The sequence below is a fragment of the Impatiens glandulifera genome, chromosome 1 (assembly GCF_907164915.1).
Source record: "Impatiens glandulifera chromosome 1, dImpGla2.1, whole genome shotgun sequence".
In the NCBI taxonomy this organism is placed as follows: domain Eukaryota; kingdom Viridiplantae; phylum Streptophyta; class Magnoliopsida; order Ericales; family Balsaminaceae; genus Impatiens; species Impatiens glandulifera.
The window spans coordinates 161,498,670-161,512,117 of NC_061862.1; the positions used below are offsets into that span (position 1 = coordinate 161,498,670).

At 24.3% G+C, this 13,448-nt stretch overlaps 1 protein-coding gene across 1 annotated transcript; it reads right to left on the minus strand.

The window, feature by feature from the left end:
• Window positions 1-10,129: 10,129 nt before the first annotated feature.
• On the minus strand, window positions 10,130-11,683 carry LOC124920530 (GDSL esterase/lipase APG-like). Its single transcript, XM_047461031.1, has 4 exons — window positions 11,379-11,683; window positions 11,173-11,303; window positions 10,865-11,098; window positions 10,130-10,787 (listed from the first exon to the last, which is right to left on the minus strand). Exons 1-4 carry the CDS (start codon window positions 11,617-11,619, stop codon window positions 10,335-10,337), a joined length of 1,059 nt encoding a protein of 352 aa, XP_047316987.1. The 5' UTR covers window positions 11,620-11,683; the 3' UTR covers window positions 10,130-10,334.
• Between the last annotated feature and the right edge of the window lie 1,765 nt (window positions 11,684-13,448).

Genomic DNA, 13,448 nt, shown 5'->3' on the forward strand with positions numbered 1-13,448 from the left:
TAATGTCTCTGCAATACAAGAATAAATAAAATTCACATTTACAAAATTGAAATAAACAATTCTCATGTATTTATGTCGTCGCCGTCATCATTATCGTTTTCATCACCTTCATCATCTTTTTCGTCGATAATATCTATGGTATGAACATGAGGGACTTCAATGGTGGGACAATCTAGTGGTCGTCTTACTGCTCTTATTCAACGTTTTTTTTTGTTATTCATAAAAAAAAAAAAACATGATAACAAATTTGATAATCATTTAATTTTTTTCTCACTACACCAATTTCACCTTCATTTCTCGGTCAACCAAAAATATCATTTCTTACCTAATAGACATATCATATTACTAATCTTGTAACTTCATTTTTGCACCCAACTATTTTAATAGTACCAACATCTATTAATTTCACTTTTGACAAACCAACAATCTCATCATATGACTAACCACTTTACCTTAACTTTTTTAATAGACCAACAATCTCATTCATATTGTTAGAATAAAGAGAAATTGTATTGAACGTTATATATTGAGTTACATAAGTTATGTCTATATAGACATTACATTGAGCTTATAAGGAAACTAATAATATAATATAATATAATATTATATTATATTGATATAATATAATATACTAATGATATTATCACAATTTATAATATTGTGATAATATCTTACGTACCTTATATATTATCTTATATTCTAACATCCCTCCTCAAACTCAAGATGGAAAACGCTTGATCAACTTGAAGTTGAAGACGAGATGATGAAATGTTGATGTTGTATTCTTCAAACTTCAAAAACTCGTGAGCTCCATCCAGTTAAAGGATGGCAGTGTGTTGACGGATAAACCAACGAAGAGGTAGAATCCCATGGGAATATAATGCTGGGGTGAAACAACAATCGAATGAACCCCGAAGTTATTCGCGAGTCTCGAAATCCATCCAACGACGGGATGGCAGTGTGTTGCATTAAAAAAAACCAACGAAGAATGTATGTAGAATTCCATAGGAATAGAATGTTGGAGTGAAACAACACCTGTAAAACTCATTCTTACGAGAGAATGGCAGTGTGTTGACTAAATAACCAGTAAAGGAACACATATGATTGGATTAACACTAAAAAATATGGCATTAACTACTGGGATAAAACAACAACTGAAAACAAACTCAGAGAATATGATTGTCGAAAAAAATAAGAATATCAACATAATTATTTGAAAGAAGAAAATATTATTAAGAGATAGTAATAATAATTAATAAAAAATTATTAAAGCCCTCCATCAATTGCTAAAGTAACCATTGATGGAGGCAGCGGAAGACTATCACTTTATTGACTCAAGAACAATAATAAGGCTCTGATACCATGTTAGAATAAAGAGAAATTGTATTGAATGTTATATATTGAATTACATAAGTTATGTCTATTATATAGACATTACATCTAGCTTATAAGGAAACTAATAATATAATATAATATAATATAATATAATATTATATTATATTGATATAATATAACATACTAATGATATTATCAAAATTTATAATATTATGATAATATTTTACATTATATTATCTTATATTCTAACACATATATTTAACTAACAATATTTTTTTTATTTTTCAATTAGTCTCTCATATATTACTAATTTCTCATCTTATTACTCGCAAATTAACAACAAATCTCTTATCATTGACAATACAATGTTACTAGCCACTTATCCCTTGTCAAATTAATCACCTCTCTTTTATTACCGTCCTCTTATCCACACATATAATTTACTTAAATTTGTATTTGTAAGAATTCAAACTTATTTCAAGTGTGAAAGATGGTCATTTTAACCCTCTAAGTAGTACTGATGTGTTATATTTATAACAAGTTTTGGGGTCATATTGTATTAATTTTTTTTTTAATACCTATTAATATGTTAAACGAAAAAATAATTGTTTTCACGATGCTTTCTTTATTTTAGTGCATATACTTCAGGCCATGTATGTATCTCAATGCTTATTACATCATTATTATCAATGCCTATATGTTATTATTAAAATATAAGCTCATATGTAAATATGTTATTGTTGTTAGGTTTTTGCTTTCATTTTGGGTCAATTTAATTTCAAAATGTACTCCACTCATTCATTCTGTGATAAAATTTTACTTTTGGAGTTCCAGCAAAACAAAATATATAATATATTTTATTTAAGATCGAATTTTAATATATACAAAATTATTAGATTTTTTCTTTTTAATAATGGTAAAAATTAAAACTAAAATAAAGCTATAATTTGATATTTAAAAATGTTCATTCATGTTATAAAATGAAAACCCATATAATTTTTCTATTTATTTATATATATATATATATTATTCTAATTATTTTATAAGTTAATATTTATAATTTTATAATAATATATTAGATTTAAAATAAATTTATTTAAAATAGTTAATTTTTGGGTTAAATAAATTAAAAATTAATTATTATAATAATTAGTTTAAGCTACTTCAATTATAATTATTATTGTTTACTCTCCAAATCATTTCAAATAATTAATAATTAAGGATTTATAGTAACAAGTACAACTATTATTATTATTATTATTATTAATCTTCATATTATTCTTATTTTTTTTTATAAATATTTACTATTTAATTTTGTTATTAACAAAAGCTTCTTATTATATAACTTATTTATCATTAATTACTAAAACATAATTTTTTTCATATTTTGAATTAATTTTTTTTGTTTCATATTTTTATTAATTACTAATTAATTAAAATTTATTTATTTTTTCATTATAAACAGTTTTATTTTATTAATAATTTATAAATAACTTTAATAACTAAAAATCTATAAATATATTTCTTAATATTTATATTTAGCAAGATACTTTTTTTAATACTTACTAATTTCTAATGTCCATATATATACAATTTTTAAATTACATTTTTTTATATATTAATTTTTTTTTTATTAAAAAAAGTTTTAATTTATTTTATTAATTTTTATTTTTATCTCTTTTAATAAAACTCTTAAAATATTCCACTCATTTAAATATATTATAATTTTAATTTAAAATATTTTTATTTTTTAGAAATGTTATTTACTTTATTTTTTTATAATTGAATTTTAAATAATTATTTTAAATCCAATAAATTTTATATATACTTCCAAAAATTATTATTATTTTTTAATATAATTTAATATTTATTTATTTATTTTTGAATTATATTTTCTCTTATTACTTTTTATTTTATTTTAATAATAATTTTAATATATTTTTTCAAAATTAAAAGAATTTTATTTCATATTATTATATAAATTTTATTTTCTCTTACTTTTATATAAAAATATTATTTATAAAAATTTAAAATCTATTGTATATAATCAAATTATTAAAAAAAAAATATATATTAAGAAAAACTGTAAGCACTGTAAATTAACATGCAAACTAATCCATAACTTGTATAAAATCATAATTTAATTATTAAATATATCTTTTTTAATTATTAAATATATCTTTTTTTATCATAATAATTTATTTAATATTTATTAATTTTTATAAATATAAAATTTTTAAATTATATATATTATTTAAATTATGTAAATGTATTAGTAATTTTATCTTTTATTATTTTAATTAATTATAAAACTATTTTTAAATATTATTACCATATTTTCTTATTAATAATATTTTAATATCATTTTATTTTTGAATATTTTATTTTTAAAAAATATATAATTTTATTTTCAATAATTTAATAATTTTAAATTCAGTTTTGTAAAATACATTTTTAATACTTGTATAATCATCCATTTTATTTTATATATTAATTTACAAATTAAATATTTAAATTTTATCATTTTTTTATCATTTGTTATAATTTTTATTATTATTAAAAGTAGTTTTTTTTGTTTTCTTTATTTTTTATAATAATTTATTTTTGTATCATTATTATATATTTAATTATATTTTATTTAATCTTAATTTATTTTCTATTTTTATATTATATTTTAGTTAATAAAAAATATATATATTAATTTGAAAATGAATTTACTATTATTTTATAATTATTCCCTAATATATATACTTTTCATTTATTTAAATTTAATTAATTATAAAACATTATTATTATTATATTTTTTAATCTTTATTTTATAATAAATATATAGTATTTTTTTTTTTGATATTTCTATTTAATTCTCTATTTTAAATAAAAAAGGTGTTTATTAATTTAAATTATATTATATTTTCTGTAAAAATATATTTTATAATTTTATAACATTTTTATTTTTTAATATATTATTTTATTAAAATAATATTTAATTTCTTAATACTTTTATCAACTATTTGAAAAATATATATTTTAAAAGCAATGATAATTTACATATTTTTTAAATTATTTTTTAAATATAATTTATTATTTTAAATAAAAAATTTATTACTATTATTTTATTTTAAATTTATTTGATTACTAATTATTTTTCACAAATAATATTATTTTTTCATTAATTTGTTTACAAAAATCGTACATAACTAATTTTTTATTTTAATAAGTAATTTATATAATTTAATATGTTATGTTTTTATTTATTTTTATTAAACGGCTTAATATTAATTTGTTTTATTACTATTATTATTTTTAATTATTTAATGACTTTAGTTTAATTTGTATAGTTATTAAATTTGATTATTTTTTATTTTATTTTATAATTAATATAATTTTTACTTTTAAAAGTGTGTTAATTTGTTTTATTTTATTTTTTAAATTAAAAGAATTTAATGTTTTATATTATTAATTTGTGTTACCTATTTCTTAAAAACTTTTTATTATTAATTATTTTTATGTATTATTTTTAAATAATTAATTAATTAAATAAATAAATAAAAATTAAATTAACAAATAAAAATTGCTAAACTTTAAGTACTTAATATTTATTTATATATATATATATATAAATTTTACACGGTTAAAAAAAATTAGGCATAATTAATTATATATAGATATATATAAATATAAATAAAATGATGCATATAAATATAACAATTTTTATTTTGACTAGAAAATTCGAAAACTTTAATTAGACATCAAAATATATATATATATATATATATATATATATATATATTTATTGTGTAGGTATGTTGTTGTATATATTTTATAACGAATAAAATTTTTATTTTTTTTTTATTTTTTTTGTTTTGATAAATTTCACAAATAACATTATTTTTTTTATTAATGAACTAAAACTATATTTTTAATATAAAAATATTATTTATTATTTTGTGTTAAATATAAAATGTAGATAAATAATAAAAAGAATAATTTGTTTTAAATTATTTTTCTAATATAAAAAATATTAGTTACTTGTCAAATATAAATTATAAACAAATAATAAAAATAATAATTTATTTTTATTTAAATATATTATAAATTAAATTTTAAATAAATTTTTATATATAATATAATTTTAAAAAAATATTTTTTATATATAATATAATAATAATTAATACAAATAAAATTATTAATATATATATATATATAATTAAAATTTATTTATAAAATTTATTAATTTTCGCAAATTAACCTAAATCTCTTATCATAAAAATCAAATATCTCTTATCAACATCTTTTAATTTTCACTTTTAACCAACAATCTCATTATATTACTAACCATTTTATTAACTTTTTTTTGATAAATCAAAAAACCCCTTTAATATATTTAAACACCAATATTTTTTGTTTTTCAAATAGTCTCTCATATTATCAATCTCTTATATTGTTTCTCGGCAAACAAACAACAAATCTCTTATCATTGACAAACCAATGTTACTAGTTTCATACGCAACAAATATTACTAGTCTCTTATTCCTCGTCAAATCAACAATCTCTCATATTCGAATGTGGAAAATGATCATTTTAACCATTAGACCATTTATCATTGATGTGTTATATTTATAATTTTGACTCTTTTTATTAATAACTAAAATTATATTTTTAATATAAAAAATATTATTTATTATTTTGTGTTAAATATAAAATATAGATAAATAATTAAAAAGAAGAATTTATTTTTAATTATTTTTTCATTGTAAAATAAATTATTATTTTTATAGTGGTCAAATATAAATTATAGACTACTATAAAAATAATAATTTATTTTTATTTAAATATATGTAAATTAAGTTTTAAATAAATTGTTATATATATAAATAAAATGGTTCTTATATATAATATAATAATATAAAATAATTAATACAAATAAAATAATTAATATATATATATAATTAAAATTGTATTTATAAAATTTATTAATTTTTACCGCTATTATATATTTAATTTATTAGTTAAAGAATTAAATATAAGAAGGAATTTGAAAATATATAATAAATATTTATTATTTTTATATAATATAATTAAAATTTTATTTACAAAATTTATTAATTCTTGGCTTTATTTATTTTTGTCAAAAAGTTCAAAACATATGTATAACATTTTTAATTTTATTTTTAATCGTTTTAAACTTATGAACATACCCTATCCATTTACTCCTTTATATATATATATATATAATATATATATATATATATATTTATTTAACCTACCATCCGCCCAAGTATCCATTTACTCCTTTATATTATAATATATATATATATATATATATATATATATATATATATATATTATACTCAACCAGATAATCCAGACATTTTGAAATAAATAATTTGACCTCTTTTTTAATTTTCGAAAACAAAATAGTGTAATTGAATTTTAATATATATATATTTTTTTTAATTATCCAATTAAAGAGGAGGTGGAGTAACATCCAAATTTGAAAACTCATCATTTGTATTTTGCAATGCATATTCATTTTTATGAATTTTAATTTATTCCAATTAATTATTCCAGCTAGATAATATAATATAACAAAGTGATAATCATAATAACACTAATAATCTATGCTAAATTCTACAATTCTTTTAGTGTAATCGTAATAATGTTATACACTTAAAAAAAGTAAGTTCATAAAATTTTGAACAGCCTTATTTCTTATTTATAATTACTTTAGGTAACTCATTATAATTTATGTCATGATTTAATTAATTAATTATAAATTATTTTTTTGAATTCCAGAATAATATAATATATTGTCTTCAAATTATATGAAACTATGATACAGCAATATACAAATGAAGGTTCATTGAAAATAATATTACAATATTAGTGGATAATTGAGACATGAGATTCCAAATTCGATTAAGATTATCTATTCTTTACATTTGCATACCATTCTTAACATTCATATACATTACTCATTTTATTGGTTAAAACCAAATGTAATTAATAAAAATTTATTTTGGTCCAATACATACATAAATTACGCAATTATTGACTGAAATTAGTTGATGATATCCCTGTTGTATAAATGTTTTGGTTCAACTCTTAGTGGAAGTTCATCAGGTTTATGTACACTTCTGGGTGGAGGTTCATCAAACTTTGGTGTGCCTCTTGGTGTAAATTTATCAGGTTTTGGTCCTCTTCTTGATGAAGGTTCTTCGGGTTTTGGTCCTCCTTTATGTGGAGGTTTTTTAGGTTTTAGTCTGCTCGTCGGGTTTAAGTCTGCCTCTTGGTAGAAGTTGGTCGGGTTTTGGTAGGTCTCTTGGTGGAGGTTCATCCAGTTTTGATTCGTCTATTGATGGATGTTCATCCAATTTTGGTCCGTTTCTTGGTGAAGGTTCATCAAGTTTTGGTCCAATAGGTTCATAGAGGAAATAGAAAAAGAAAAATGAAAATTTATTTGGAATTTTGATTGGGTAATAAGTTTAGATAATTGTTAATAATTTTATATTTATTTACAGTTCAATTATATGTATATTATTATGTTGATAAAGTGAGTTTTTATAAAACAATCGTATTGTTTCAAAATGATGTTGATTTGATATAGATAAAAATTACATGAATGCTTGTTGATTTAAAAATGATATATATATATCCAAATTACATGTTTATTTATTAATGAAAATAGTGGAATTTTTTTATTATTCTCGACATGATTCTACACTAATAAGATAATGGTTACCTATAGTGACGGATCTAGAAAATGAAGATGGGTGGACTTGATTTTTTTTTGAGAAAATTATGAATGAAACGGGTAGATTAATGTATAATTTTATCTATTTTTGATAATTATATAAATAAATAATTAATTAAATAAAAATGAATTAAAAAATTGACAGTTTATATCATATTTTTAGTGTAAAAAATTTTGGGATGGACTTGCACCTTTCTCAACCTAGATTTGTCTCTCGTTACCTCTACTTCGAGTGCTTATACCGGTTATGAGTCAATGCGGGACATTTAAGTATTGGTTGATAGTTATGAAAAAGCGTGGGATATCTATGTATCGATTGATAGTTATGAGTCATCGTAAGACATTTAAGTCTCGATTGATAGATGAGAATTTTTAAGTCTGGGTTAATGGTTTATAAGTTATTAAAGTAATGTTGATTTTACCATGCTCGAAAGAATATATATATATTAAAGTGGGTTCGAGTTTAATGATTAAATTGATTTGTTAAACTATTTTATATGTTATTTGATATAACTCTAAAAAAGAAAAAATGTACTGTATTTTTTACGAGATTAGTTGAGTTCATCCAAATCGATTATTATTTTCAATAAAAATAGAAAAAATCGTGAATTTAATATAAAAATAAAGAATGATATAATACCTGGACGATTTAATCCCTGTAGAATTTGTTTTGAAAATAATATAAATAAAAATTCTAAAAGATTAAATGTCACGGATTCAATTTTCACTTAAAACGTCTTAAATTAACGGTTTTAATTTTCACTTAAAACGTCTTAAATTAACGTAATTAACGGTTTCAATTTTCACTTAAAACGTCTTAAATTAACATAAAATGAGATGAAATTTTGAATTATATGAATAACTAGCATTTAGCCCGTGCATTTGCACGAGTAATAATATAAAAACCGTGAAAAAAAATTACGGATAACATTTTTTATTTTATTTTTAACCATTTTAAGTTTATGGGTGAGTCAACCCACAATCCGACCCAATTATCCATTTACTCAACATCATTATATATTAGTTAGTTAAAAAGTTGAACTTATATTAATATTAAAACGTCCCGCGTTTATCAAATTTGGTGTTGAATTTAAAATATAAAGTCTTTATAGCCTAGTTGGTTAAAGAGTTGTACTTGTTTTGTTAGGTTGCAAGTTCGAAACATACATCTAGCATTTTTAATTTTATTTTTAACCGTTTTAAATTTAAAAACGGGTCAACCCACAATCCGACCCAAGTATCCAAATTAACCACAGCTCTCGACCCGGCAATCCGGACACTTTAAAAATTAAGCATCATTATATATATATATAGATTAGTTAGTTAAAAAGTTGAACTTATATTAATATTAAAACGTCCCGCATTTATCAAATTTGGTGTTGAATTTAAAATATAAAGTCTTTGTAGCTTAGTTGGTTAAAGAGTTGTACTTATTTTGTTAGGTTGCAAGTTCGAAACATACCTCTAGCATTTTTAATTTTATTTTTAACCGTTTTAAATTTAAAAACGGGTCAACCCACAATCCGACCCAAATATCCAAATTAACCACAGCTCTCGACCCGGCAATCCGGACACTTTAAAAATTAAGCATCATTATATATATATAGATACCTTAATATTATGAATTTATATTTAGTTTTAATAAATAACATTATTCTATAATTTGAACATGTCATTTTAAATACCTGAGTTTGGTGTGTGATAACCGATGTTATGCAACCGAAAATCACAATCTATAATACAAATACAACCGAAGCTATGTATCCAAATATCCACAATCTTGATGATACAACTGAACTTCCATCGTCTCTACATGAATCTTGATGAACTTTCTTCCCATAACTATTCATATTCACTAACTTTCTTTTTCCACAACTATTCTATTTATTAACTTTCTTTTTCTTATTTATTGATTTGTCTGTTTATGTTTATTTGTGTCTATTATAAATTACAATAGCTCGAAATTAAACAATGAATATGGGATTATAAAGATATTTTTATTCCAGTTTTGCTTATACAATACAAATTTAGAAATTAAAAAGAAAGAAGTAAAAGTAAAAGCTTTCATCTTCTTTAATAATTAATGGGGGATATACTAACTTTTTATATAGGAAAGAAAGAACCACACACACAAATTTGACACACAATATTACAGTTACACTTTGAAACTTGACAGAAAACGAGATTGTGAGGCAGGCCGGCCGGTCGTTTGTTCGGTCAGTCGGTCGGGTGAAGATCTAGATCATCATCCAATGAGTTCAATACCTTCTAAGAGCAAAGAATCGGCAAGGACCTGATTAGCTGCCTCAGAGGGATGAACAGCGTCCCAAAATACATATTCAGTGGCATTACTGCAAGTCCCAATTGACTTTGGATTGCACAATAGCGACGTAGTTTCTACCGTTCCTGTCCCACAACACCCTCTTCTTGCTTCTGCAAATCCATGGTCTGAAGGGGATTTGACTAGATTATACAGAGGCGTATAAATGTCAAAAATTGCAATCTTTAACCCCCCTAATTGCTTCTTTAAACTCGACGCCTCCGATTTTACTTTATTATTGAATCCTTTAGCATCCGTGTTTAGCCTCTCCACACAACCATCTTGATGAAATCCAAACAGGGTTATTGTCGCTGGAAGACAACCCAATGGTGGTAGTGATGTCACTCCGATTCTCCTTGCTCCCAATCCGTATAGATCCTGAGATTCTTCCGAGATTCAATTGGAGAAGAACAAGAACAAGAACAAGAAAAGAAATATTTGTTTAAAACAGTTACCTTGATGAAGCCGGAGAAAATGGTGACAAGGTATGAACTATACTGGTCAGGGGTGTAGACTTTGTAGAGCCACGGGTTTACATAATAGTTCTGAATGAAATCAGAACTGCCAAAGCTTACAAGATACAAAGCTTCTTTTAGAATCGAGGCTGCTTTCTCTTCTCCGGCAACCGCTGCTAATTTCCCCTGGTATTCTTTATAGTATTCAAGCTGCTGGCTCAACGATATTGCATGCTGCAACAACAAACACCCAAAACCAAGTTTACAAATTTGTGCCAGTTTCTTTCTTTCTTTTTGTAATTACTTACGCTCAAGTAGGCTGTTTTGTCGTCATAACCAGACGCAGCAGAGGCGAAGTTTGCTCCGATGAGGAGTTTCTTCCCTGAAGCTTCTGGGCTCAGATATGCAGGTGGGTAAGTCTGGAATCCCAACGTATCAGCTGCAAATATGTTAACAAACGATATGAATAAATAAAAATTGGATCTTTTTAAGTTAAACTTAAAAGTACACTCACCAGTGAGATCAGTGGCTAGCTTTCCATTGCAGAATCTGCCAGTAGGTTTCTCATTGGCGAAATCTCTGCCGTAAGGTGGGTAATCGGCCTTGAAAATGGTGGCAAGATAATCATTGTTACCGACATCAACTGCAGAGTCTCCGAACGTTATAATTGCTGGGACGAGGGTTGTTGAGTCTTGAGCATTACCAGTGCCAACAACAATGGACAGTAGTAAGAGGAAGAAGAAGAAGGGACCCATTACAAGTATTTGGATCTTGGATTACTAGTAGTGAAGTGAGCAAAGGAGTGTGAAAGAGAGGGATAGAGAAATGAAGAACTTATAATGAAGAAGATGAAGTACAGGCAATTGATATCTTCTTTGAAGTTGGTATAGGCTATTAAAGACAACCCCACAATTTTGTTGTTTCACATCTTTAAATTATTCAGTATACTGTTTTATATTTAATTTTTTTAAAATATGATTTAATACAGTTAGGCAGCTGGTGGTGCTGGATCTTTTGATCAAACAGGGAAAATGATAACAATAATAATAATTAAGAAAGATTGCTTTGTGCCAAATTACTACTACTAGTCTTTATAGAGGGCTGGCAAAGTAGTTGAATGACAATTAATGGGTGAAGAGAGTTGGAAGTTGAATCTGGCCTGCAATTTTGAGAGAGATGTTTGAAGTAATTCTACATGTGATGGAGTTAATGTGTTTCTCCTTTCATTTCATTTTGAGATTGAATGAATGAATGAAATAAATGAATTAGCTAGCCCATCTTCTTCTTCTTCCTCGTAAGTCAACCTAACACTCTGTATCTCTGACTCTGGTACCACCCCACTTCACTTCATTACCTGCACCGGTTGTACTGATATTCCACACCATTTAACTTTTGAGTTTTGACCTGAGCTGTGTAATTTTAATATATGTTTTCTACCAAATATATCAATATATACAACTTTGCTTTATTTGTTCTTGTAATTTCATTATCTGCCTTTTTTGATTTTCCTTGTTTTCTTTGACACTTATAGCTCATAGGTTATAGTTTTCAATAACCTTGTTTTGGATGTTTAAACAAAAGTTGGGGGAGAAAATAAAAGGGACACTTTACTTGTCTAAGTCTTAATCTTGTTGCCTGGGTAGTGGGGTTCTTTCTCATATGGCATTCATTTAGGAGCATTGAATGGACTTGGAGACTTGGAGTGAGTAGGATGAATTTGAGCTTTTTCATTTATAAACAAATTGCAGGTCATTGTATACAAGTTGAATTTTGGCTCTTTAATTACTACAATATAGGTTTGCCAATTACCCCAATTAGGGTTCTTTCCAGCATGTTTTATGGTTTTCCTTTCTTTATTAAATTTTGGATTTAATCCGAGATTTAAGAAGAAAGGTGATGCAGCGTGCGTGGCTAGGATGAACCTTTATCAAGATTCGTTGATTCTTACGAATACCGAAAGTCGATAGATATTGAGGAAACCTAGTTTTCTGATTAATAATCTTCCCCTAACAAAGTGTTTTAAGATCCTTTAAATACTCAAACCCTAGCTTGCAAAAGAAATAAACAACTTTTAATAAATTGCAAAAAACACCCGAAACTAATAAAAAATGCGATTTTGAGCCCCTAAACGTTTCCGCCCGAAAAACACTAGGCAATCGTCGAAATCTGACACTTGCGAGATATTTTCGGATGCTGCAACTTTCGCATAAACGCCTCTTCGACTCGCACCGCATCATTCCCCCCAGGGTAGAAAAGATTCGTCCTCGAATCTGGAACCGCATCATCCTCATCAGAAGAAGACTCACCCACAAAAGGAACAAGATGCTTCACATTGAACACATCAGAGGTACGCACATGGCTGGGAAGGCGTAAACGATAAGCATTGGGGTTGATCTTCTCCACAATCTCAACAGGACCAATCTTCTTAGCAGCAAGCTTGCTATATTCATGAGCTGGAAAACGATCCCTAGTCAGAATAGCCCACACAAAGTCACCAACTTCAAAATCAACAGCACGCCTTCTCGAATCAGCCTTCTCCTTGTACTTGGCAGTAGCAGCAACCAAGCGGTCATGAGTGGTCTGA

What these genes read in the sequence shown, in the direction of transcription:
- LOC124920530 (XM_047461031.1), bottom strand. Translation starts at nt 11,619, where the DNA reads ATGGGTCCCTTCTTCTTCTTCCTCTTACTACTGTCCATTGTTGTTGGC. An exon ending in GCTAGCCACTGATCTCACTG is followed by an intron (nt 11,304 to 11,378) that starts GTGAGTGTACTT and finishes ACATATTTGCAG; the next exon opens with CTGATACGTTGGGATTCCAG. An exon ending in TTTTCTCCGGCTTCATCAAG is followed by an intron (nt 10,788 to 10,864) that starts GTAACTGTTTTA and finishes GAAGAATCTCAG; the next exon opens with GATCTATACGGATTGGGAGC.